Source organism: Chiloscyllium punctatum, chromosome 17, assembly GCF_047496795.1.
Source record: "Chiloscyllium punctatum isolate Juve2018m chromosome 17, sChiPun1.3, whole genome shotgun sequence".
Lineage (NCBI taxonomy): Eukaryota > Metazoa > Chordata > Chondrichthyes > Orectolobiformes > Hemiscylliidae > Chiloscyllium > Chiloscyllium punctatum.
The window spans coordinates 46,063,462-46,091,419 of NC_092755.1; the positions used below are offsets into that span (position 1 = coordinate 46,063,462).

The following is a 27,958-nucleotide window of genomic DNA, read 5'->3' on the forward strand; positions in this document are numbered from 1 at the left end:
AGGGAGTGTTTCAGTGCTGTGTTAGATTCTGAAGGGTGTGTTTCAGTGCTGTGTTCGATTCTGAAGGGAGTGTTTCAGTGCTGTGTTAGATTCTGAAGGGTGTGTTTCAGTGTTGTGTTCGATTCTGAAGGGTGTGTTTCAGTGTTGTGTTAGATTCTGAAGGGAATGTTTCAGTGCTGTGTTAGATTCTGAAGGGAATGTTTCAGTGCTGTGTTAGATTCTGAAGGGAGTGTTTCAGTGCTGTGTTAGATTCTAAAGGGAGTGTTTCAGTGCTGTGTTAGATTCTGACTGAGTGTTTCAGTGCTGTGTTAGATTCTGAAGGGAGTGTTTCAGTGCTGTGTTAGATTCTAAAGGGAGTGTTTCAGTGCTGTGTTAGATTCTAAAGGGAGTGTTTCAGTGCTGTGTTAGATTCTGAATGAGTGTTTCAGTGCTGTGATAGATCCTGAAGGGAGTGTTTCAGTGCTGTGTTAGATTCTGAAGGGAGTGTTTCAGTGCTGTGTTAGATTCTGAAGGGTGTGTTTCAGTGCTGTGTTAGATTCTGAATGAGTGTTTCAGTGCTGTGTTAGATTCTAAAGGGAGTGTTTCAGTGCTGTGTTAGATTCTGAAGGGAGTGTTTCAGTGCTGTGTTAGATTCTGAAGGGAGTGTTTCAGTGCTGTGTTAGATTCTGAATGAGTGTTTCAGTGCTGTGATAGATCCTGAAGGGAGTGTTTCAGTGCTGTGTTAGATTCTGAAGGGTGTGTTTCAGTGCTGTGTTAGATTCTGAAGGGTGTGTTTCAGTGCTCTGTTCGATTCTGAATGAGTGTTTCAGTGCTGTGTTAGATTCTGAAGGGAGTGTTTCAGTGCTGTGTTAGATTCTAAAGGGAGTGTTTCAGTGCTGTGTTTGATTCTGAAGGGTGTGTTTCAGTGCTCTGTTAGATTCTGAAGGGTGTGTTTCAGTGCTGTGTTAGATTCTAAAGGGAGTGTTTCAGTGCTGTGTTTGATTCTGAAGGGTGTGTTTCAGTGCTGTGTTAGATTCTGAAGGGTGTGTTTCAGTGCTGTGATAGATCCTGAAGGGAGTGTTTCAGTGCTGTGTTAGATTCTGAAGGGTGTGTTTCAGTGTTGTGTTAGATTCTGAAGGGTGTGTTTCAGTGCTGTGTTAGATTCTGAAGGGAGTGTTTCAGTGCTGTGTTAGATTCTGAAGGGTGTGTTTCAGTGCTGTGTTAGATTCTGAAGGGTGTGTTTCAGTGCTGTGATAGATCCTGAAGGGAATGTTTCAGTGCTGTGGTAAATTCTGAATGAGTGTTTCTGTGCTGTGTTCGATTCTGAAGAGACCATTGTCTGGTGAATGGCCCTCTCTTCCTGGCTGTAACCATGACACCTTCAACCTGACACAATCTGGTATTCTTCCCTTTGAGGAGAACTGGGCTCCCACACTGGACCTGACCCTGCCTAGGCTATGATGCAGGACGCCTTCGATTTGTAAAATGTTCTGCCCTTTGAGAGCCTCGACGGGCTGAATGGCCTATTCCTGCTCCTTGTGCCTATACCGCCCTGTCAGAGCCTTGAAGAATCCCGTCTGTTGTAATCGGGCCATCTCTGATTGTTGTGTATAAGACCTCCTGCCCAAACGGAAGTGCCTGTGTCGATAATTACCTCAGATTACTTACACAAATGTTGGCACTGTCAGAGAATAGAGACAAAATGATGAGTCAAGTGTGAGGTGAAGGTGAATCAGCAACAAACAGGAGCCTCATTTCTCATTGTTTCGGGCGGTTTATTTGATTTTAGGTGATACTGGGGGCTATTAGCCAAGCCGCAGTTAGCACGGTCGACCTTTGGACTCACCAACTCCTTCATTTGAATTTCTTCTGCACTTGTTTCAGGAACTGCTGTATTGCAGGAGCGTTACGGTCCAGGGAATTTATTAACTCCATACACTTCATCTGCTTCTCGTGGGCCTCATCGAACAGCTCCTTGCCCACCTCACGCTTGACTCGCTCACGCCACTCCATGAGCTTCGGGCGACCTTCCAGGGGGTCGAGTCCTGTTCCCACAGGCTGCAGGGACAAGGAGAAGATTCCAAAACTAAACGCCAAATTCTAGGCTGAGAGATTCGATGGAGACACTTTCGCCAAGGAATCTACCAGAGAATGCCAATGAGAATGAGAGAGTCAAGAGTGACATAAATCAGTGGCCGAGGGTGAAATGGATTTGCCACCAGGTCCCCTTTCAGGTTGGGAGCCGGTGCCCAGTGTAATGTCTGTGAAAGCAGACTGGGCTGGCTGGGTCAAAGAATGCATGGAAGTGGGTACTACAGATGCTGGTGCTCAGGGTCAAGCTTAGAGTGGTGCTGGGCAAGGCCAGCAGGTCAGGGAGCATCCGAGGAGCAGGAAAGAAGAACAGGCAAGAGGGGACAATTCATGGAGCCTGCCATTGTCCTTCCTGACACTTCATCTGTTTCAACCTTTTAGAGGTTCCTCTGTTCAAATTTAAGAACCGAAATTCAGAATGAATTGTAGAGTCGGAATTGTACAGCATGGAAAGAGACCCTTCGGTCCAACCCGTCCATGCCAACCAGATATCCCCAACCCAATCTAGTCCCACCTGCCAGCACCTGGCCCATATCCCTCCAAACCCTTCCTATTCATATACCCATCCAAATGCCTCTTAAATGTTGCAATTGTACCAGCCTCCATCACTTCCTCTGGCAGCTCATTCCATACACGTACCACCCTCTGAGTGAAACGTTTGCCTCATAGGTCTCTTTTATATCTTTCCCCTCTCACCCTAAACCTATGCCCTCTAGTTCTGGACTCCCTGACCCCAGGGAAAAGACTTTGTCTATTTACCCTATCCCTGCCCCTCATAATTTTGTAAACCTTTATAAGGTCACCCCTCAGCCTCCGACGCTCCAGGGAAAACAGCCCCAGCCTGTTCAGCCTCTCCCTGTAGCTCAGATCCTCCAACCCTGGAAATATTCTTGCAAATCTTTTCTGAACCCTTTCAAGTTTCACAACATCTTTCCCGATAGGAAGGAGACCAGAATTGCACACAATATTCCAACAGTGGCCTAACCAATGTCCTGTACAGCCGCAACATGCCCTCCCAACTCCTGTACTCAATACTCTGACCAATACAGGAAAGCATACCAAACTCCTTCTTCACTATCCTATCTACCTGCGATTCCACTTTCAAGGAGCTATGAACCTGCACTCCAAGGTCTCTTTGTTCAGCAACACTCCCTAGGACCTTACCATTAAGTGTATAAGTCCTGCTAAGGTTTGCTTTCCCAAAATGCAGCACCTCGCATTTATCTGAATTAAACTCCATCTGCCACTTCTCAGCCCATTGGCCCATCTGGTCCAGATCCTGTTGTAATCTGAGGTAACCCTCTTCGCTGTCCGCTACACCGCCAATTTTGGTGTCATCTACAAACTTACTAACTGTACCTCTTATGCTCATATTCAAATCATTTATGTAAATAACAAAAAGTAGAGGACCCAGCACCGATCCTTGTGGCACTCCACTGGTCACAGGCCTCCAGTCTGAAAAACAACCCTCCACCACCACCCTCGGTCTTCTACCTTTGAGCCAGTTCTGTATCCAAATGGCTACTTCTCCCTGTATTCCATGAGATCTAACCTTGCTAATTAATCTCCCATGGGGAACCTTGTCGAACGCCTTACTGAAGTCCATATAGATCACATTTACTGCTCTGCCCTCATCAATCCTCTTTGTTACTTCCTCAAAAAACTCAATCAAGTTTATAAGACATGATTTCCCACACACAAAGCCATGTTGACTATCCTGAATCAGTCCTTACTTTTCCAAACACATGTACATCCTGTCCCTCAGGATTCCCGCCAACAACTTGCCCACCACCGAGGTCAGGCTCACTGGTCTATAGTTCCCTGGCTTGTCCTTACCACCCTTCTTAAACACCACATTGGCACCACGTTTGCCAACCTCCAGTCTTCCAGCACCTCACCTGTGACTATCGATAATACAAATATCTCAGCAAGGAGCCCAGCAATCACTTCTCTAGCTTCCCACAGAGTTCTCGGGTACACCTGATCAGGTCCTGGGGATTTATCCACCTTTACCTGTTTCAAGACATCCAGCACTTCCTCCTCTGTAATCTGGACATTTTTCAAGATGTCACCATCTATTTCCCTACAGTCTATATCTTCCATATCCTTTTCCACAGTAAATACCAATGTAAAATAGTCATTTAGTATCTCCCCCATTTTCTGTGGCTCCACACAAAGGCTGCCTTGCTGATCTTTGAGGGGCCCTATTCTCTCCCTAGTTACCCTTTTGTCCTTAATATATTTGTAAAAACCCTTTGGATTTTCCTTAACTCTATTTGCCAAAGCTATCTCATGTCCCCTTTTTGCCCTCCTGATTTCCCTCTTAAGTATACTCCTACTGCCTTTATACTCTTCTAAGGATTCACTCGATCTATCCTGTTTATACCTGACAGATGCTTCCTTCTTTTTTTAACCAAACCCTCAATTTCTTTAGTCATCCAGCCCATCTAAACTCTCAAACTTTGCGATCATATCTGCTATTACCAGCCCCCCTGCTAGCTCATTCCCGACACCTGAGTCACAAACTTTCCTTGCACATTGGCCATTCAGCCCATTGAGACCACACCAACCACCTGAACAGCATCCCACCCAGACCCACCCCCTGCCTTATCCTGTAATGCTGAATTTCCCATGGTTAATCCACCTCACCTGTATATCCCTGGACACTATGGGCAATTTAGCATGGCCAGCCCACTCATTTATGTATTGTGGGAGGAAACCGGAGCACCCGGGGGAAACCCACGCTGACACGGGGACAATGTGCAAACTCCACACAGACAGATTGCCAAGGGGGGGAATTGAACCTGGGTTACTGGCACTGTGAGGCATCAGTGCTAACCACTGAGCCAGTGTGCTGCCCTTCTGGTCAATGGTAACCCCCTAGATGTTGATTATAGGGGATATAGTGATGGGAATACCATTGAATATATAGGGGTGGTGGTTAGATTGTCCCTTATTGGAGATGGACAGTGCCTGGCATTTGTACAGCATGTATGCTACTTGCCACTTGTCAGCCTGGATATGGTCCAGGTCTTGATGAATTTGTGTTTGGACTAATTAAAAGCTGAGGAGTGACAAATTGTGCTGAACATTGTACAAACATCCCCACTTCTGACCTAATGACGGAGAGAAGGTCATTGATGAAGCAGCTGAAGATGGTTGGGCCTAGGACACTACCCTGAGGGACTCCTGCAGAGATGTCCTGGAGCTGACCTCCTACGGCCAGGTATGACCCCCAAATGTCCTCCCTGTATATGATGGTGCCCACTTCCTTGAATCTGAAACCATCTGTCTTGTACAGTCCTTCCAAACACATACATACCCTTCATCTCTTTATACTTCTAGACTTGATAAAGAGTAACACTCGGAGTCATCCACAGAGTTTTCGTTTCATTTTCCTTCCTGTAACTTATTCCATAGCACCTCAAAGTCTGATCACAGGATCTGAATATGACTAATTGTCATTTGAACAAGATTTTGGAGCCAATGAGGAAGGAGGGGAAAGATGTGTGGGACGTGTTTATAATTCCATTTCTCGGAAAACGATCTGCATCTATCCAATCGAATTGGTCTGTCGGTGGAATCACCTGATCAGTTGGAAGTGTGATCGAACCCAGTTCCGATTCTCTCACCTGCATCAGTTCGACGAGAGCGACGAGGTCAGCCAGGGATACTTCCTGTCCTGCGATGTACGGTCTGTCCTGCAGGAAGGTGTCCTCAAAGCTCTGGATGGCTGTTTGCAGATCCTGGACGGCCTCGTCCATTCTGTCCTTGGGCACTGGCTGCCCAGTTAAAACCGGCAACAGGCCCTGGGGGGGGGCAAACACATGAGGAGAGGTCACCAGGTCAAGGTTCACTCACAGGAGGTCAACCACTGCCCTGAGGATCATGGGCAGAGCAGGGGCTGAACTCAAACACTGCAGTTGTGTTCGGGGAAGTTTCAAACTCACTTACATGTTGCCAGGCTCCTTGAGAATGTAAATATTAAATATAACCCTCCATTTGACAAACTGGTAGTGCTATTTTGAATTAGGCAGTATAAAACCTCCAGAGTTATTCAAGAATTTTATTGTAAAGTTATAGTTTAGCACAAACATCAGTTTCCACCTTTCCCTCTGGATCCTCCCCTTTTCCAGATCCCCCTGGAGAAAAGGCCAGTCCTTTTTTTATTCACCATAGAAACCCAACACCAAATTAACCAATCACAGTGAACAAATTAAAAACATACCCCACAAGGGTTAACAAAATTCAATAAGTGAGGGAACTAAATTGAAAAGGTGTTTGTGTGTGGAGTGGGGAAGATAATGGTCTGGAGCTCCACAGCGCCTATCTATCCCAGAAGGCTTTGAGGCTACAAGATGGTCCCTCTCCATCCCAAACCAAAGATGTAACCATGGAAAAGAGGCAGGCAAACAGAATTGGGGACCCCTCCTCAGCTCACTTACCTACCTCCTGAGCAGGGGGGGTCTTGAAACAAGACTTTCCAGTCCAGGAGGGAGGGACATGAACACTGCACCATAAGAATGCCTCTTCAATGCAAAGACCAATGAGCTGTCATCTGCTCCCAGTCAGCTCTGAAGCTGTTGTAGCTAATATCTAAAAGGGACCTGCATATCTCATACTGACACCTGAATGATTAATGTGTGAGGGTCACTCTCTCTGGTCAGACCACTCTCTCTCACCGGCTGTAATCTCAACAACCAACAAACATTCCCTCCACTTCTACCGCCTCAAAGTACACAGAGTGTTTGCTCTCTTTGCTATATCCCTCCTGTTTGGAAATTGCCATCTCCAAAGCTTAGTAAATGTTCTCCCTTACTTTCTTCATCCCCGTAAACATCTCCTGGTTACCCTCATCTCCCTGTAATCCCCAATAACCATCTTGTCATCCCCATTGAACATCCTCTAATTGTCCCCTGTAAACATCCCCTTGTTGTCTTCAATGAGCATCCCCCTGTATTCCCCCAACATTCCCTCGTTATCTCCAATAAACATCCCCCTGTAATCCTTAATAAATATCTCCTCGTCATCCCCATTAAACAGTCCCTGATAATCCCCAATAAACATCCCACTGTCATCCCTAATAACCATCTACGCAGTGTCCCCAATAAATATCCCTCTGCAATTCCCAACAAACACCCCCCTGTAATCCCCAATAACCATCCCCCTGTAATCCCCAATAAACATCCCCCTGTAATCCCCAATAAACACCCCACTGTAATCCCCAATAACCATCCCCGTGTAATCCCCCAATAAACACCCCCCTGTAATCCCCAATAACCAACCCTCTGTAATCCCCAATAACCATCCCCCTGTAATCCCCAATAACCAACCCTCTGTAATCCCAATAACCATCCCCCTGTAATCCCCAATAACCAGCCCCCTGTAATCCCCAATAACCACCCCCTGTAATCCCCAATAACCAACCCCCTGTAATCCCCAATAAACACCCCACTGTAATCCCCAATAACCACCCCCTGTAATCCCCAATAACCAACCCTCTGTAATCCCCAATAACCATCCCCCTGTAATCCCCAATGAATATTTCCTCGTCATCCCTAATCAACACCCACACCATGTTCCTAATAAACATGCCCTCCTGTCCTCAATAAACAACCGCTGCTCCAATGAATGGTCCCCCTTTCCAATAAACAAGTCTTCTCTCAGATGAATAGCTCTTCCCTCCAATAGACTTCCCCACTTCCCAATGGCCGTCTCCTAAACCCAATGTCCTTTCCTGTATTGAATGTTCCTGCCCCAATGTCCAGGCTCTCTCTCTAATAAACTGTCTCTTCCTGAAGGACCAACGCTGCCCTGCCAATAAATGGCACCATCCTCAGCGGTGGCTTCCTTCACCTCTGACTTTGGGACAAAGAGTGAGGGCTTAAGGACTATGTTGAGAATGGAGAGAGTGAGTTGTGGAGAGGTTTAGAGAATGGATTCGAGAGCTTAGAATCAAAGCTGCTGATGGCACTGTCACCTCTGGTAGGGCGTAGACACACAGGACAGGGATGTCTGAGGATTAATGGAGCGTGGGGAATAACTCCTGAGAGAGGATTGGAAATCTAACTGCTTTGTGAATGCTGACTAAATCAATCCTCTCCAAGAATCAAAGCAAGAGAAGTAGCGGCGTTACCCTGAACATGAAAATCCTGCATCCCTGATATCGAATGGTCATGTGCTGCCAGGCCAGATACTCATCCACTCGGGCACGTCTCTGGAGATCAGCCGGGTACCAGTGGTCGGGCGTCTTGTATTTACACGCCAGGTATTTGAGAATCGCCACACTTCAGGAGAGAATCAGAGAGACAGTCCGTTATCTCTGTCAGTGTCACTCCCTGCCCCCGGGGTCACTCTCTGTGTCTCAGGGTCTCTCTGTCAGTGTCACTCCCTGCCCCCTGCGTCACTCTCCACATCCTACTCCTGGCCCACTCTGTGTCCCTGTCCACTCAGTCTCATTCTGCTGCTTCAGCTCTACCTCAGAGTTTGGCATGAAGGCTGGAAATAAAGGTCAGATGGAGAATCCCACTTCAAAGTTTCTGTCAAGAGTTTTCTCAGGATTTCCATGTGATTTCAATCCTGGGAAGCTCAACTCAGTTGTCAAATCCTGTTCCCTACACCCCCTTCCCTTTAGTTTTGAATACCTCTCTTAAGTTGCGCGTTAATATTCTCTAATCACAGATGAATCACATCTTCCTTAAAATCAGAAGAATTCGAACAAGAGCAGGAAAACATTCAGCTCCTTCAGCCGACAGCGTGAGCCTGTAAGATCAGGGCTGATCTGGTTGTGAATATAACTCCACCTTCTTGCTCACTCCCTACATCCCTTGTCTGAACCTTAAAGTTATTCACCAACCCAGTCTCCACTACTGTCTGGGATGACAGTTCCAAAGATGAACAACCCTCTGAGAGACTAAATTCCTCAACATCTCCATCTTAACTGGCTACACTGGTTTGAAAATGGCCGACCTAATCCTAGATGCTCGCAAAAAAGGGTAACAAGCTCTCTGCATTGACCCTGTCAGGCCGCTTCACAACCTGATATGTTTCAATAAGATTACCTCTGATCTTCCAAACCCTAGTGAGTACGGAGTTGAAAAGCGTGGTGCTGGAAAAGCGCAGCAGCAGGCCAGGCAGCATCCGAGGAGCAGGAGAATCGACGTTTCAGGCTTAAGCCCTTCTTCAGGAATGAGGCTGGTGTGCCAAGTGGGCTGAGATAAAAGGTGAGGGGGTGGGGGGGGAATGAGTTTGGGGGAGGGGCGCTGGGAATACGATAGGTGGAAGGAGGTGAGGGTGTGGGTGATAGGCCGGAGAGGGGGTTGGGGGGGGGGGGGGGGCGGAGAGGTCGGGAAGAAGATTGCAGGTCAAAAGGGTGGTGCTGAATCCCGCCACCCCCCCACCTTTTATCTCAGCCCACTTGGCACACCAGCCTCATTCCTGAAGAAGGGCTTATGCCCGAAACGTCGATTCTCCTGCTCCTCGGATGCTGCCTGACCTGCTGCGCTTTTCCAACACCACACATTTTCAACTCTGGTCTGCAGCATCTGCAGTCCTCACTTTCTCCTAGTGAGTACAGGCCCAACATGCTTAATCTTTTGTCACATAGCAGCTCCTTCAGCTTAGGAATTAGCCAACACTGCCACCAATGGAAGAGTATCCCTCCTAAGAAAGGAGACTTAAATGGGTACACAGTATTCCAAATGTGGTCCAGTTGTGACATGACTTTATTACTTTTATACAATTGCACCCTTACAAAAAGAGCCAAGCCACCATTTACTTTCCCAATTTATATTTTATTCATTCATGGGACATGGGCGTCGCTGGCTGGGGCAGCATTTTTGCCCGTCCCTAGTTGCCCCTTGAGAAGGTGGTAGTGAACTGCCTTCTTGAACCGCTGCAGTCCACATGCAGGTAGGTCGACCCACAATGCTGGTCGATGGAAGTGGTCATGGGTTTGGAAGGTGGTGTCTCAGAATCTTTGGTGAATTTCTGCAGTGCATCTTGTCGATGGTACACACTTCTGCTACTTTGTGTTGGTGGTGGAGGGAGTGGATGCTTGTGGATGTGGTACTGATCAAGGGGGCTGCTTTGTCCTGGATACTGTCAAACCTCTTGAGTGTTGCTGGAGCTGCACCCATCCAGGCAAGTGGGGGATAGTCTATAACACTCCTGACTTGTGTGTTGTAGATGGTGAGCACACTTTGGGGAGTGGGGAGGTGAGTTACCCGCTGTACTGTTCTAGCCTCTGACCTATTCTTATAGCCATCGTGTTTATGTGGTGAGTCCAGATGAGTTTCTGGTCAATGGTAACCCCACGTTGTTGATAATGGGGGAATCAATGATGTTGAAGTTAGAGAAGACAGAAGGGAGTTTCGGTCATAGAAGACAGGGGGTAATTGTGGAGGGGTGTTTTTCTGACTGGAGGTCTGTGCCCAGTGGTGTTCCGCAAGGATCAGTGCTGGGACCTCTGTTGTTTGTAACTTATATATCAAGATTTGGGTGAGAAAGTGGGCGGACTGAGTAGTAAGTTTGCGGGTGACATGAACATTGGTGGAGTTTGGAGTTGTGGATAGTGAGACAGCAGGATCAAAAATAGTGGGAAAGTTGGGTGGAGGAACGGCAGATGGAGTTTAATCCAGACAAGTGTGAAATGATGCATTTTGGGAGGTCAAACGCAAGATGAAAATATACAATAAATGGCAGGACCCTGAGGAATATTGATATATAGAGGGACCTTGTGGTGTAAGTTCACAGCTCCCTGAAAGTGATAAGACAAATGGACAAGATAACAAAGGAGTACTGGCACTGATTATAAATGCGGCAAGTCATGGGGCAGCTGTATAAAACATTGGTTTGGTCACATTTGGAATATTGTGTGCAGTTCTGGTCCCCACATTACAGGAAGGATGTGAAGGCTTTGGAGAGGGGGCAAAAGAGGTTGGCCAGGATGCTGCCTGAATTGGAGGGTATTAGCAATAAGGAGAGCTTGGTCAATCTTGGTTTGTTTCCACTAAAGCATTGGAGGCTGTGGGCTGACCTGCTAGGGATTTATAAAACGATGAGAGGCACAGATAGTCAGAGCCTCTTGCCTAGGGTGAAGTATCAAATACCTAGGGGGTGTAGGTTTAAAGTGAGGGGGGGGGAGTTTAAAGGGGGTGCACAAAGCAAGGTTTTATGCAGATGTGGTAGTTGCCTGGAACACACTGCCAGGGGAGGTGGTGGAAGCAGATACAATATATATATATATATATATATATATATGCACTTATATACATGAACAGGCAGGGAATAGAGGAATGCAGACCATGTGCAGGCCAGTGGGATTAGATTAGAATGGCACCATGGTCAGCATTGACAGGGTGGGCTGAAGGACCTCCTCCTGTGCTAGACCGTGCTATGTTTGATGCTCATTGCATGTCAAAGGGCTCTGGTTACATTGTCTCTTATGGAAGATGTTTTTTAGCTGGCAGTTATGAGGCACTAATGCTTCTTGCCACTCTTCAGTCCAACCTGGATATTGTCCTGGTCTTGCTGCATTTGGACATGGACTTCTCTCAGTATCTGGGAGTCCTCAATGGTGTCGAACCGTGTGCAACCATCAGCAATATGGTCACTTCTGACCTTATGGAGAAGGAGGATCGTTACTTATGGAGAAATTACTTATTTCGAGGAGTTATGAATCTGTGGAATTCAGTATCTTTGCGTGCGATGGATGCTAGGACAATCAGTAAAGGAGCTAGACAGATTCTTAGTTAATAATGGGTTGAAGGGATATGGAGGGAAAATGGGAAAGTTGAGTTGAAGTCAAGGTGAGATCAGTCATGATCGTATCAAATGGTAGGTCAGGCTCGAGGGGCTGAACGGCCTATTTATGCTCCTACTTCTTGTATTCTTATGAAGGTCATTGATGATGATGCTGCGGATGCTTGGGCCAAGGATTATATCACTAGTATCACCATGCTACCCTCTATATTTCATGGACAAAGATATCCAAATCCCTCTGTATTGCAGCATTCTAAATTTGGATCAGCCTCTTGCCTCTGAAAGAGTCTGGGTTTCAGTCCCACCCAGAGGTCCCAGCACATCAATCAGGGTGAACAAATGCTTCTGCTACCTTAGAAACTGCACCCAACTCAACCCATTATTAGCCTCAACCCTCAACCCTTTGAAATCATTATAGGAGCTCCATCAACATTATTAGCTGCAGATGTGCCCCCAAAACAAAAATTGAAGGAACTGCAGCCGCTGTAGAATTCTGAGGAAGGGTCACCAGACTCAAAATGTTAACCCAGTTACTGCCAGACATCCTGAGCTTTTCCAGCAACTTCTGTTTTGTCCCTAAATAAAGTGCCCTCACTTCCAAGTAATTTCCAGACTAAACAGAGATATCTTACATCAACCGTGATTACATTGGATAGAGGTTTGGTGGGTGAATAGTTTGTTCTTGTTCCTCCTTGACCAGATGGGCCGATGGGCTGAGAATTGGCAGATGGAGTTTAATTTAGATAAATGTGAGGTGTTGTATTTTGGAAAGGCAAATCAGAGCAGGACTTATACACTTAATGGTAAGGTCCTAGGGAGTGTTGCTGAACAAAGAGACCTTGGAGTGCAGGTTCGTAGCTCCTTGAAAGTGGAGTCGCAGGTAGATAGGATAGTGAAGAAGGCGTATGGTATGCTTTCCTTTATTGGTCAGAGTATTGAATACAGGAGTTGGGAGGTCATGTTGCGGCTGTACAGGACATTGGTTAGGTGACATTTGGAATACTGTGTTCAATTCTGGTCTCCCTGTTATAGAAAAGATGTTGCAAAACTTGAAAGGGTTCAGAAAAGATTTATAAGAATATTGCCGAGGTTTGAGGGTTTGAGGGAGAGGCGGAGTAGGCTGGGGCTATTTTCCGTGGAACGTGGAGGCTAAGGGGTGACCTTATAGAGGTTTTGAAAATCCTGAGGGGCATGGATAGAATCAATAGCCAAAGTCTTTTCCCCAGGGTAGGGAAGTCCAAAACTAGAGGGCACAGGTTTAAAGTGTGAGGGGAAAGATTTAAAAGGGGCCTAAGGAGCAACTTTTTCACACAGAGGGTGGTGCGTGTATGGAATGAGCTGCCAGAGGAAGTGATGGAAGCTGGTACAATTACCGCATTTAAAAGGCATCTGGATGGGAATATGAATAGGAAGGGTTTAGAGGGATATGGGTCAAATGCTGGCAAATGGGGCTAGATTAACGTTTGGTAGAAGAATTTAGGTTTAGAATTTAGAAGAATTTAGGGGCTAGATTAATTTAGGTATATCTGGTCAGAACGGACGATTTGGAGTGAGGGTCTGTTTCTGTGCTGTATGACACTATGCTCCTTTGTGCCTAATATATTTTCACTGGGTATGTTCCAGCAAAGGAAACTCCCCAGAATTATCCACTCTCTGTAGATAGAATCTTTCATTCCTGCTTCTAGAGAAATTTTGAGATCTGAGGTATAAAGTGTGAATTTGTAAATCCTGGATTAGATTACGGTCACGGTTACAATATTATACAGTGTAAAATGATTTCAGAAATAAATGTAAAAATATTCAAATCCCGCTAGAGATAATGTGAGGTAACAAAGCTACTTAAACGTGTAGAATATCCAAAGAAAAAGCAGGAGTTGAGAGAGCGCGAGAGAGGGGCAGCCGGGAAGGTACTTTTGAATGTAAAATACTTACCTTGTGAAATGGTGGAGTGAAGGATGAAGTGGAGTGGACGCCAACATGGGGACTGCTGGGTAAGTGAACGAATATATTCAGGCAGGGGCTAATACTGAAACACTACACGTGCCGTGCTTCCCACCCATCTCCCTCTTGTAACCAAATAAAAAAATCCCGATGTGGAGAGTTGGTAAGATTTCTTGCTATCTCTTTTGGCAAACTAGGGCAGATGGGATAGAAGCAAGAGTAGTTGTAGGCTCCTCTTGCAGGATGTGGGAGGTAAAGGTCACCGTTGTGTCACTGCTGACTTCACCTGAGGGAACATGTGCCTGGAGTTGGAGGAGGTAGGGGAGGTCCTTAATGAATACTTCACTTCAGTATTTACTACTGAGAGGGACCTTGTCATTTGTGAGGACAGCGTGAATCAGGCTGACATGCTTGAACAGGTTAATGTTAAGAGGGAAGTTGTGCTGGAAATTTTGAAAACGTAAGGATAGATAGGTCCTCTGGGTCAGGTGGGATATACCCTAGGTTTCTACAGGAAGTGAGGGAAGAGATTGCTGCGCCTTTGGCGATGATGTCTGCATCCTCACTGTCTACTGCAGTAGTGCCAGATGATTGGAAGGTGGCAAATATTATTCCCTTGTTCAAAAAGGGAATAAGGATAACCCTGGGAATTACTGACCAGTCAATCTTACGTTGATGGTGGGCAAATTACTGGAGAAGATTCTGAGAGACAGGATTTATGATTATCTGGAAAAGCATAGTTTGATTAGAGATAGTCAGCATGGCTCTGAGAGGGGTAGGTCCATCCCTCACAAGTCTTATGGAACTCTTTGGGGATGTGACAAAACACAGTGATGAAGGTAGAGCACTGGATGTGGTGTATATGGATTTTAGCAAGGTGTTTGATAAGGTTCCCCATGGTGGGCTCATTCAGAAAGGAAGGAGGTTTGGGATAGAAAGAAATTTGGCTGTCTGGATATAGAATTGGCTGGCCCATAGAAGACAGAGGGTGGTGATAGATGGAAAGTATTCAGCCTGGAGCTCGGTGATCAGTGGTGTTCCGCTGGGATCTGTTTTGGGTCCTCTGCTGTTTGTGATTTTTATCAATGACTTGGGTGAGGAAGTGGAAGGGTGTGTTAATAAGTTTGCCGATGACACAAACGATTGGTGGAGTTGTGGATGGTGTGGAGGGCTGTTGTAGGTTGCAACGGGACATTGACAGGATGCAGAGCTGGGCTGAGAAGTGGCAGATGGAGTTCAAGTTGGAAAAGTGTAAAGTGATTCACTTTGGAAGGTCAAGTTTGAATGCAGAACACAGGGTTAAAGGCAGGATTCTTGGCAGTGTGGAGGAACAGAGGGATCTTGGGGTCCACGTCCATAGGTCTCTCAAAGTTGCCACCCAAGTTGGTAGGGTTGTTAAGAAGGCGCATGGCGTGTTGGCTTTCATTAGAAGGGGGATTGAGTTTAAGAGCCGCGAGATTATGCTGCAGCCCTATAAGGCCCTGGTCAACCACACTTGGAATGCTGTATTCTGTTCTGGTCGCCTCATTATAAGAAGGATTTTGAAACTGTGGACAGAGTACAGAACTGAAGAAGGCCTTATGCCCGAAACGTCGATTCTCCTGCCCCTCGGATGCTGCCTGGCCTGCTGTGTTTTTCCAGCACCACAATTTTTCAACTGCAGAGGAGATTTGCCAGGATGCTGCCGGGACTGGAGGGCATGTCTTTATGAAGAAAGGTTGAGGGAGCTGGGGCTTTTCTCATTGGAGGGAAGAAGGATGAGAGGTGACTCGACAGAGGTGTACAAGATGATGACAGGCATAGATAGAGTGGATAGTCAGAAACGTTTCCCCAGGGCGGAAATGGCTACCACAAGGGGGCAGGATTTTAAGGTGACTGTAAGAAGGTTTAGGCGGGATGTCAGAGGTCAGTTCTTTACACAGAGAGTGGTGGGTCATGGAATGCACTGCCAGCAATGATAGTAGAGTCAGATACATTTGGCTCATTTAAGACATTTAGTGACTTTTGGATAGGCACATGAATGATAGTAAAATGAAGGGGATGGAGGTTAGTTTGACCTTAGAGTTGGATAAAAGGCCAGCACAACATCGAGGGCCGAAGGGCCTGTACTGTTCCATGTTCTAAAACATCCCAAGGTTGTACTCACAAAATAAAAAATAGATCATTGTTCTCCTCTCATCTCTGCTTTGCAAAGATGTTATCTCAGACCCTTACCCTCTACTTGGCCAGCAATAGCCAGGCCTGACCTCAAGGTCCATACATCTAAACAAACCTCTCTTGTTTTGGGAATAGTTTTACTGTTGAGTTTTGTTGTGTAAGATTCTTTTTGGATGAATTCAATATTTGTGTGTTTTTCAGTGTGTCTCTTGGCTCACAGCAAACAAGTTCAAGGCTGTAAAAGGTTTTCACTTTGCTTTTGGCAACGGTTCAAGTTTGGCATTGGTTAAATCAACAGGCAGTCCACATCAGAGCGAAGGGAGTCTTGTGGCCTTGGAGATGCTATTCAGAAAAGGTCTACTCGTCTCATTTTTGGGTTGAAGGGCTTATCTTATATGCACCATTTGGACAGGTTGGGCTGTGCTCATTGAAGTTGAGAAGAGTGAGAGGTGATCCTATTGGTAAGATGTTGGTGAGGCCACATGTGGAGTACTGTGTGCTGTTCTGGTCACCCTACTGTAGAAAGGAGATTATTAAACTAGAAAGGCTGCAGAAAAGATTCACTGGGATGCTACCTGGACTGGAAGGTTTGAGTTCAAAGTTTGGGAGAAGATTTGTAGCTCGGGTGCTCGTTGTTGTGGTTCTGTTCGCCGAGCTGGGAATTTGTCTTGCAGACGTTTCGTCCCCTGTCTAGGTGACATCCTCAGTGCTTGTGAGCCTCCTGTGAAGCGCTTCTGTGATGTTTCCTCCGGTATTTATAGTGGTTTGTCCCTGCCGCTTCCGGTTGTCAGTTCCAGCTGTCCGCTGCAGTGGCCGGTATATTGGGTCCAGGTCGATGTGCTTATTGATTGAATCTGTGGATGAGTGCCATGCCTCTAGGAATTCTCACAGAGAACAGCCAGGGAAACACAAATTCCCAGCTCGGCGAACAGAACCACAACAGGTTTGAGTTATAAGGAGAGGCTGGAAAGGCTGGGAGTTTGTCACCTGGAGAGTGGAATTGTGAAAATAGATAAGTCCCCTGGGCAGGATGGGATTTATCCTCAGATTCTCTGGAAATCTAGGGAGGAGATTGCAGAGCCTTTAGCTTTGATCTTTATGTCGTCATTGTCTACAGGAATAGTACCAGCATACTGGAGGATAGCAAATGTGGTTCCCTTGTTTAAGAAGGGGATTCGAGACAATCCTGGTAATTATAGACCAGTGAGCCTTCCTTCCATTGTGGGCAGCACGGTGGCTCAGTGGTTAGCACTCAGTGCTGCCTCACAGCGTCAGGGACCTGGATTTGATTCCCACCTCGGGCGACTGTCTGTGTGGGGTTTGTACATTCTCCCCGTGTCTGTGTGGGTTTCCTCCCACAGTCCAAAGATGTATGGGTTAAGTGGATTGGCCACGTTAAATTGCCCATTGTGTTATGTGCATCAATCAGGGGTAAATATAGTGTAGGGGAATGAGTCTGGGTAGGTTACTCTTCGGAGGGTTGGTGTGGACTTGTTGGGCCGAAGGGCCTGTTCCCATACTATAGGGAATCTAATTTAAAGTGTTGGCAAAGGTTATAAGAGATAGCCTTTATTTATCATAATCTGGAAAGGAATAATTTGATTAGGGATAGTCAACATGGTTTTGTGAAGAGTAGGTCATGCCTCATAAACCTTATTGAGTTCTTTGAGATGGTGACCAAACAGGTGGATGAGGGTAATGTGGTTGATGTGGTGTATATGGATTTCAGTAAGGTGTTTGATAAGGTTCCCCACAGTAGCTATTGCACAGAATACTGAGGCATGGGATTGAGGGTGATTTAGCGGTTTGGATCAGAAATTGGCTAGCTGAAAGAAGACAGAGGGTGGTGGTTGATGGGAAATGTTCACCTTGGAGTTCAGTTACTAGTGGTGTACTGCAAGGATCTGTTTTGGGGCCACTGCTGTTTGTCATTTTAATTAATGATCTGGATGAGGGCGTATAAGGATGGGTTAGTAAACTTGCAGACGACACTAAGGTCAGTGGAGTTGTGGATAGTGCTGAAGGATATTGCAGGTTACAGAGGGACATAGATAAGCTGCAGAGCTGGGCTGAGAGGCGGCAAATGGAGTTTAATGTGTAAAAGTGTGAGGTAATTCACTCTGGAAGGAGCAACAGTAATACAGAGTACTGGGCTAATGGTAAGATTCTTGGTAGTGTGGATAAGCAGAAAGATCTTGGTGTCCTTGCGCATTGATCCTTGAAAGTCCCACCCAGGTTGATAGGGTTGTTAAGAAGGCATACGGTGTATCGGCTTTTATTGGTAGCGGGATTGAGTTTCGGAGCCATGAAGTCACGTTACAGCTGTACAAAACTCTGGTGCGGCCGCATTTTGGAGTATTGTGTACAGTTCTGGTCACCGCATTATAAGAAGGATGTGGAAGCTTTGGAAAGGGTGCAGAGATTTACCAGGATGTTGCCTGGTATGGAGAGAAGGTCTTCTGAGGAATTTGAAGCTGTTTTCGTTCGAGAGAAGAAGGTTGAGAGGTGACTTATTTGCGACATAAAGTATAATCAGAGGGTTAGCTAGGGTGGACAGGGAGAACCTTTTTCCTCGGATAGTAATGGCTGGTACAAGGGACATAGCTTTAACTTGAGAGGTGGTAGATATAGGACAGATGTCAGAGATAGTTTCTTTACTCAGAGGGTAGTAAGGGTGTGGAATGCCTTGCCTGCAACAGCAGTAGACTCGCCAACTTTAAGGACATTTAAATGGTCATTGGATAAACATATGGATGAAAATGGAATAGTGTAGGATAGATGGGCTTCAGATTGGTTTCACAGGTCGGTACAACATCGAGGGCCGAAGGGCCTGGAATGCGCTAGAATGTTCTATGAGACTGAGAGGTGACCTTATAGAGGTCTATAAAATTATGAGAGGCATAGCTAAGGTAGATAGCCAATAGTTTTTTTTTCCCTGTGAAAGGGAGTATAAAACTAGAGAACATAGGTTTAAGATTAGAGGACAGAGATACAAAAAGTCCAGGGGGACAATTTTCTTTTTCATACAGAACGTGGTGAGAATCTGGAACAGGCTGTCAGAGGTAGTGGTGGAGCGAGCGCAATTTTGTCATTTAAGAAATACTTGGTTAGGTACATGGATGGGATAGGTATGGAGGGATATGGACCAAAAGCAGGCAAATGGGACTAGATTCATTGTGAAAACTGGGCAGTGTGGACATGTTGGGCCACAGGGCCTGTTTCCATGCTGTAAACCTCTGTGACTATGACTATGACTCTCTTGATTCTGAGGTGACTTGACAAAATGGATGCTTTGCCTTGTGGGTAATGTTGCCTCTAAGCCAAATGGCAGATACATTGATGTCAGAAGCAGCTCCTATGCATGGAGCTCAGAGGTTCATGTTGTAGCAGAAACAATTGGAGGTAGTGTAGCTTGTCAGAGAGGATAGAATTGTGGGCGGCACGGTGGCACAGTGGTTAGCACTGCTGCCTCACAGCGCCAGAGATCCGGGTTCAATTCCCGCCTCAGGCGACTCTCTGTGAGGAGTTTGCACATTCTCCCCGTGTCTGCGTGGGTTTCCTCCGGGTGCTCCGGTTTCCTCCCACACTCCAAAGATGTGCAGCTCAGGTGAATTGGCCATGCTAAATTGCCTGTAGTGTTAGGTAAGGGGTAAATGTAGGGGAATGGGTGGGTGCGCTTCGGCGGGTTGGTGTGGACTTGTTGGGCCGAAGGGCCTGTTTCCACACTGTAAGTAATCTAATCTAATCTAATTAGGGGATACCAATTAAAAACAGATATTTAAGACAGAGGTTAAGAGACTTTTTCACTCAGAGGGTCATGGGTCTGCTGAAATTCCTTTCCAAGCATGGAGGAGGCTGGGTCATAGAGATGTACAGCACAGAAACAGACCCTTCAGTCCAACTTGTTCATGCTGACCAGGTATCCTAAAGTAATCTAGTCTGATAATCTAGTCAAAGGTTATCAAGATGAGGCAGGAAAGTGAGCCATGGTCAGATCAGCCATGAGGTTACTGGATGTCAGAGCAAGCTCCAAGGATGAATGGCATCCTGCTGTTTCCAGTGATGATGTTTTTATGACCTTCATGCCCTCAGTTTCTGTGGTACAATAAGTAACAAAAGAATTCTCTCTCCCATCAGCCACAAATCCCAGCGTTTGTTCTGAACATAGAAGCATGGCCTCACCTCTCTCCCATGGTGAAGTCTCCATCCTTGAGCGCTGGCACCAGTCTGAGGGGATTCACTTTGCCAAAGTCCTCACTGTACTGCTGACCTGCAGACAACACAAGACCACCGGAAACAGGAGCAGATGGTATACCACTTTCAAGCCTCCTCTGCCATTTAACACAATCATGGCTGGTCTTCCATATCCTTCTCACAGTTTCCCCTGTTGTTTAATTCCCAAAAACCTGTTGACCTTTATGCATGATATAACCAGTGACTGAACAACCACAGCTCTCTCGTGTAGAAAATCCCAAAGACGTTCCTTTGAGTAAAGAAATATCTCCTCATTTCAGTTTTGTCGATGACTAGCCACTTATCCTGACACTGTAACACGACTCTGTAGCCAGAGGGAAAACCCTCCAGGCACCTATCCTATAACTTTCAGAAGAACGTTACACTCCATTCGCCCCAATCTTGTCACCTCCCCTGCCACACTCTTTTACAGTACTCAACCCAAAATAATATCAGAGCTTAAAAATGTGTTGCTGGAAAAGCGCAGCAGGTCAGGCAGCATCCAAGGAGCAGGAGAATCGACGTTTCGGGCATGAGCCCTTCTTCAGGAAAGCTTATGCCCGAAACGTTGATTCTCCTGCTCCTTGGATGCTGCCTGACCTGCTGCGCTTTTCCAGCAACACATTTTTCAGCTCTGATCTCCAGCATCTGAAGTCCTCACTTTCTCCCAAAATAATGTCAGTAAATGTACAAACTCAATTCGCACATTCAAACAAATGAGACAAATTACAGATAGTTAAAGACCAACTACTGAAAATCTACATCCGTATCCATTGGTTTCCATTATCTTCCCAGCTAGAGAAAATCTTTTAAAACGAACAGATTCATTAAAACCCATTTCCCTTCCATAATCTATGTTGGTTGCTTTCATAAACTTATGATGAGTTTCTCAATGTTCTGTTGCTACATATATTCGACAGAAAATAAATATTTCTCACTACTGATGCCAGGCTAACTGCCTGGTTTCTCTCTCTCTTCTTACTTGAGTGATGAGAGTACATTAACAATCTATCAATCAATGAGAATCCGAGAGATTCTGTGTTAAATTCCCAAAATTTGGTTTGTGAAGGCTAGAACTGATGCCAATCTTTATGTGTGTTTCTGATTATTTCTTTACAAAGTTACACAGGCTTGCACCTCCATTCCAATAAATATAATATTAGTGTCAATTTAAAGCAGCATGAGTGAATGCCGAGCTAATAGCCACCATTTCCATACAACTGAATACAAGTCATATATAGTACCTGGTCAGGTCCACGCCCCCTACAACCCACCCTCCCATCCTGGCACTTTCCCCTGCCCCCACAGGAACTGTAAAACCTGCGCCACACCTCCTCCCTCACCTCTATCCAAGGCCCTAAAGGAGCCTTCCACATCCATCAAAGTTTTACTTGCACATCCACCAATATCATTTATTGTATCCGTTGCTCCCGATGTGGTCTCCTCTACATTGGGGAAACTGGACACCTCCTAGCAGAGCGCTTTAGGGAACATCTCCGAGACACCCGCACCAATCAACCAAACCGCCCCGTGGCCCAACATTTCAACTCCCCCTCCTACTCTGCCGAGGGCATGGAGGTCCTGGGCCTCCTTCACCGCCGCTCCCTCACCACCCGACGCCTGGAGGAAGAACGCCTCATCTTCCGCCTCAGAACACTTCAACCCCAGGGCATCAATGTGGACTTCATCAGTTTCCTCATTTCCCCTTCCCCCACCTCACCCTAGTTCTAAACTTCCAGCTCAGCACTGTCCCCTTGACTTGTCCGGACTTGTCCGACCTGCCGATCTCCTTTTCCACCTATCCACTCCACCCTCTCCTCCCTGACCTATCACCTTCATCCCCTCCCCCACTCACCCATGCTACTTTCTCCCCACCCCCACCCTCCTCTAGCTTATCTCTCCACGCTTCAGGCTCACTGCCTTTTTTCCTGATGAAGGGCTTTTGCCCGAAACGTCGATTTCGAAGCTCCTTGGATGCTGCCTGAACTGCTGTGCTCTTCCAGCACCACTAATCCAGAACAAGTCATATATAGACACCATTCTGCAAGATTCAAGCCAATGTTAATTTTTGGTTCCATTAATTTCTCAAGTACTAATTTTTTAACGAAGAAGAGTTCTTCAGCTTTCTCATTCTTGCTAGGCTCTTTGTGCCCCTACATTTCAGCATGGTTTATGTCATCTACTGTGAAGTCGAAGACAAGAAATTTTCTTGAATTTGCTTATTCTCCTTATCACTTCACTAGTTGCAGCTTTAATAGAGTCATGTTCATTTTCATGAACTGAACAATTACGGTTTACTGCTCTGGTGGCAGAGTGGTAATGTCTCTACCTCTGGGCCAGCAGGCCTGAGTCGAAGCCCCATCTACTTCAAAGGTGTGTGAACAATATCCCTGAACAGGTTGATTAGAAAATGTCTTTCTTCCGATTTACATTCCGATGGAAATCTTCACAATTGGTTCTGTTTCTTTACAGTCTACTCGCAATCTTTTCTTAGCTGGTTATCTGTGTTCACTGAATTATAATCCCCTCCCCAACGATCTACAGAGCTCTTGCTCTTGCAGACATTATGAGCATTTGTGTGAACACTATCTTTGACTCCTTTAAAAACTCTTAAAAGCCAGAGTTAAACAACATACTTGATAGTTTCTGTGTCTTAAGGAAACGTATAGTTGTTGCAAGTGACGTCTTTTTACAAAATAGTGGCCACTGTTTGACTACCATCGCGTTTCTTTTATTCACTGATGGAATATGAGCTTTGCTGGTTGCCCTTGAGAAGGTGGGGGGTGAGCTACTTTCTTGAGCCGCTGCAGTCCATGTGCTGCAGATAGACCCACAATGGCATTAAAGGGGGAATTCACGATTTTGACCCAGCGCCACTGAATGAACAGTGATATATTTCCAAGTCAGGGTGGTGAGGGGCTTGGAGGGGAACTTGCAGGCAGTGGCGTTCCCATGGATCTGCTGCCCTTGTCCTTTTAATGGAAGTGCCCATGGGTTTGGAAGGTGCTGTGTAAGGGTCTTTGGCAAATTTCTGCAGGGCATCTTGGACAGAGTACACACTCTGTCTGCTGAGGGACAGTGGGGGAGAGACCAGATGTTCATGAGTGTGGTGCCAATCAAATGGGTTGCGTTGTCCTGGACGGTTTCAAGCTTTTTGAATGCTGTTGGAGCCATACCATTCAGGCAAGCGAGGACCATTCTCTCACACTCCTGATTTGTGCCGTGTAGATGGTGGATAGGCTTTGGGGAGTCAAGAGGTGAGTTACTTGCTGCAGTATTCCCAGCCTCTGACCTGCTGCTGAGCCGATTGTATTTATGCAGTGACTCCAGTCAAGTTTCGAGTAAATGGTAACCCCCAGGGTGTTGATTGTGTGGTGTTCAGTGATTGAAACACCCATTGAATGTCCAATGTCTTATTGGAGATGGACAGTGCCTGGCATTTTGTGTGGTGTGAATATTACTTGCCAGTTGTCAGCCCAAGCCTGGATATTGTCCAGATCTTGTTGCACTTGAACATGGACTGCTTCAGCATCTGAGGAGTCGTGAATGATGCTGAACATTGTGCAATCACCAGCGAACATCCCCCTTTCCGACCTTATGATATGGAGGGAAGGTCATTGATGAAGCAGCTGATATAATATGTAAACAGGGCCCTCTTGTGGCACAGTGATAGTGTCCCTACCCCTGGACTGAGAGGGTCCAGGTTCAAGGCCCCACCTGCTCTAGAGGTGTCTAATAATATTTCTGAACAGACTGATCAGGAAAAATAGGCTAAATATTTAAAAATTGCAAAACAGGCAGTGCTGGAAACACCGAGCAGGTCCAGCAAGGGTTAATATTTCCAGTCAAGTGTAATACTCTTTCACAGCTGGAATGGTGAGGATTTCCAAGTCTGCAATATTTTGCTTTTATTATCATCTCTTTTAATGTCCTTTCCCAATCTGCCTTAGCTAAACTCGCCCTCATACCCATGCTGGCTTTGTTCAGATTTAAGATCTAGTTTTGGATTTACAAAATCTCTTTCGGTCTTGATATGTAATTCCTCCCTACGGTTGTCACTCTTTCAGGAAGACCCTTCTGCCATTGGGTTATTAATGAATCTTCGTCATTTCACAATATGACATCCAAAATAACCTGTTTCCCTATCTGATTCCTCAATTTTCTGATCTGGAAAACCGTTGTGCGGCCATTCCATGAACTCACCTTCCACATTATTACCACAAATTTGGTTTGCTCAGTCATTATAAAGATTAAGTACCCCTTGATTGCGCGATTACCTTTATTGTGTGTCTCTCCAATTCCTTGACCTAAACTCTGTCTTACCAATATAAATACTGTTATGGAGGAACGGCTTTAAATCATCCTCACAAAGGCCCTTGCTCCTTCTTAGCCCCATCCAGACTCATTCTCCTTGACTTTCTCAGTTCAACTCTGTTCTCTCCTCATCCCACTCTTTAACATAGCTACCCCCATCACCATCCCTACTCTGCCAACCACCATGTTCTCACAAAGTTAATAATCCTTGAATAGTGGCTCATCACCACCTCCTCCAATGCAACTAGGGATGGCAATAAATGGCCCAGCCAGTGACGCCCACATCTTTGAACGAATAAAAAAACACAATCCTGTAATATTTAGATCCAACTTTGATCACTTGATAATTGGAATGCCTTAAAGGAATTAGATTAAATTTATTAATTTCTATCAGTTCTTTAATTCGTCTAATTTCCTGTGAATACTTTGTACATAACACCTTTACTAATTTCCCTGATGTCACCTTTGTCATTAATGTTTGTGACTCACTCTGTCCCTTCCTGATCTGCACTTCAGGCTCACTGCCTTTATTCCTGATGAAGGGCTTTTGCCCGAAACGTCGATTTCGCTGCTCGTTGGATGCTGCCTGAACTGCTGTGCTCTTCCAGCACCACTAATCCAGTATTTGGTTTTCAGCATCTGCAGTCATTGTTTTTACCCTTCCTGATCTGTCCTCTTTTTTACCCAATACTCTGCTCCATTTCTCTTACTGCTTCCCAATTTCATGAATCCTCTCACCTCCTTCACCAGTTTGAAGCCCTAGCTCTACCGCCCTGATTATCTGATTTCCCAGGACACCGGCCTCAGAATGCCTTATGTAAAGTTTGTCCCAGCGGAAGTAACTCCATTTTATCTCCAGTGCCCCCGCCAGTCACCCATGCGCTGAAACCTCTGCCTTCCCAAACATTCTCTCAGCCACATATTTGATTTTTAATTTAGCCCCGTGCCAATTAGTGCAGGGATTTAGCAGCAAATAGGGGCTATTGCATTGGCCATGTCTCTACTGAGTGCCAACACCAGGAGAAATGAATGCACACAGGAACACAGTGACGTGCCTCACTAACGTCACTGGCTCTATCTGCACAAACCGCAGGGACTATTTTGTCAGGCAATTCAAGGCTAAGGTGGAGGAGTGTGTGTGGAGGGAGAGGCACGAGCAATGGGGTGTGTTTGAGGGATGTGAGTGGAGGGAATGGGGAGAAAGGGGTGCGGGAAGCAGGGAGGGAGTTGTGGTGAGCGCACAGCATCCTTGCCAGCTCCAGCGTCCTGATCCCCAGATTAGTGACGCCAGTACTGCTCACTGAAAGAAGTCCCAGCCTATCCAGTCTCTCTCTATAACTCAAACCCTCCATTCCCAGCAACATCTTGGAAACTCTTTTCTCAACCCTGTCCTTCCTACAACAGGACGACTGGAACTGGACTCAGCACTCCAGAAGAAGTCTCAGCAACATCCCCATTCAGCCCCAACTCCAATACCCAAAACGTTTCAGCAATGAAGGCAAGTATGCTAAACAGCTTTTTAACCACCCTGCCTCTATGTGATGCAGACGTTATGGACCTGAACCCTGAGATCTCTCTATTCGACAACACTACCCAAGTTCTACCCGTGTACCAACCACAACAACTGAAGGAGGACCTGGAGAGGGTGGCGTGCTCACTCTAGAACTAGACAAGGTGACATAAACCTTGGAGCTCCCAGGTACAACTGCATCTCCCTCAATATACCTCAATCAACCAAAACCACACTTCCTTCCAATGCCTACCACTTGGATGGTCCTCACACCACAGTCCCCGGTCAGTTCACTCACCTGCCCTACACGTCTTTAGATTAGATTAGATTAGATTATTTACAGTGTGGAAACAGGCCCTTTGGCCCAACAAGTCCACACCGACCCGCCGAAGCGCAACCCACCCATACCCCAACATCTACCCCTTACCTAACACTACGGGCAATTTAGCATGGCCAATTCACCTGACCTGCACATCTTTGGACTGTGGGAGGAAACCGGAGCACCCGGAGGAAACCCATGCAGACACAGGGAGAACGTGCAAACTCCACACAGTCAGTCGCCTGAGTCAGGAATTGAACCCGGGTCTCTGGCGCTGTGAGGCAGCAGTGCTAACCACTGTGCCACCGTGCCGCCCATTTCATTTGACATGTGACAGGACATCAAAGCCTCAGTCAACAAGAATGACCCTTTTTACCCACTCGATCGCTGACAGGAAACAAAAACTGACGCAAACCAGAACTTTCTGTTGATCAGATATGAGACTTTATGGAATGGTTCCACACCGATATGGTCAAGGGCTTGAGGGATGGGAAACAAGAGAGGGAGAGAGTAGAAGAGATGGGGGAGATAGAAGAGGAGAGATGAGAGAGGGAGCAGGTGAAGAAAAGGGAAGCAAGAAAGGAAGGAGAAGACAGTGGAGGGGAGGAGGAGGCAATGGGCAGGAGATAGGAAAGAAAGGGTGAGGGACAAGAAAGAGAGAGAGAGGGAGTGAGGACTGGGAGGGAGAAAGGGTAGAGAGGCAAGAGAGGAGACAAGAAGGGAGGAGAGGGATGAGGAGAAGGAAACCAAAGGAGGGTAGTGGAGGTGGTGGAGGAATTAAAGGGAAGAGGAGACAGGGAAGATGTTAGGTGAGAAGGGGAGCAGGAAGGCAGAGAGAAAATATTGGAAGGGCAAGAGGTAGGAAAATGAATAAACATAAAAGGTCAAATTGCAGAAAAAGTTGAGGAGTCGGTAGTACAAACTGGGCACTGGCATTCTGCCAATCCTTACCTATTGACAGATCGACCTGCTTAAACTCGAACGCAATGTTATTCTTCTTGGCGAAAATGTAGACAGCTCGGCAGGGCTGTGAGTGCAGATCCAAGTACAGCTCCAGGCCCATGCTGCTCCTTCGAGACTTTGCAGAATAACAAGACTCAAGGAATCAGCAGCTCAGTCTTTGTCTGATGTCAAACCAATCCCTCCCCCCAGTTCCCACAAACACACAGCACGTACATAGTTGCTCCAACGTGAAAAACAACAAAACTCCCTGTGACTTGCCAGAACCAATAGCACACACAGGATGAGGAAAAGTAATCACATTACTTAAAAACACATCATCTGATCATTTATTGTTTCCATGCATGTTCTAAACTGTGCGGAACTGCAAGTGAAATTCCCAGTGCCAGGAATCTGCTCCAAACCAGATGGACGACCCAACGGCAGCTCTCTGCTTAAAGAATTACTCAAATTAAACAGTAACTGATGTCTCCTGTAACTATAATTCAGTGAGAGAATGTAACTTGACTTTAACAAAGACTCATTACTGATATCTATGTGCCCCTTGAATGAGGCAAACAGCCTATTAATGTTGGATCGTGAACCCTGTGCTGAGATATTTGAGCTCCTCTAGTTCAGTTCTCATGTGCATCATTGATTTTAATTGATCTACCCTCACATGACCCTGTTCCAGTTGTTTATCACAGAATCCC

The 27,958-nt window shown here is 46.1% G+C and overlaps 1 protein-coding gene across 1 annotated transcript; it reads right to left on the reverse strand.

The window, feature by feature from the left end:
* Window positions 1-1,733: 1,733 nt before the first annotated feature.
* Window positions 1,734-27,545, reverse strand: LOC140487793 (glutathione S-transferase theta-3-like). The gene is made up of 5 exons (XM_072587050.1): window positions 27,258-27,545; window positions 20,113-20,200; window positions 8,207-8,357; window positions 5,703-5,879; window positions 1,734-2,037 (listed from the first exon to the last, which is right to left on the reverse strand). The coding sequence occupies exons 1-5, from the start codon at window positions 27,367-27,369 to the stop codon at window positions 1,834-1,836; spliced, it is 732 nt and encodes a 243-aa protein (XP_072443151.1). The 5' UTR covers window positions 27,370-27,545; the 3' UTR covers window positions 1,734-1,833.
* Between the last annotated feature and the right edge of the window lie 413 nt (window positions 27,546-27,958).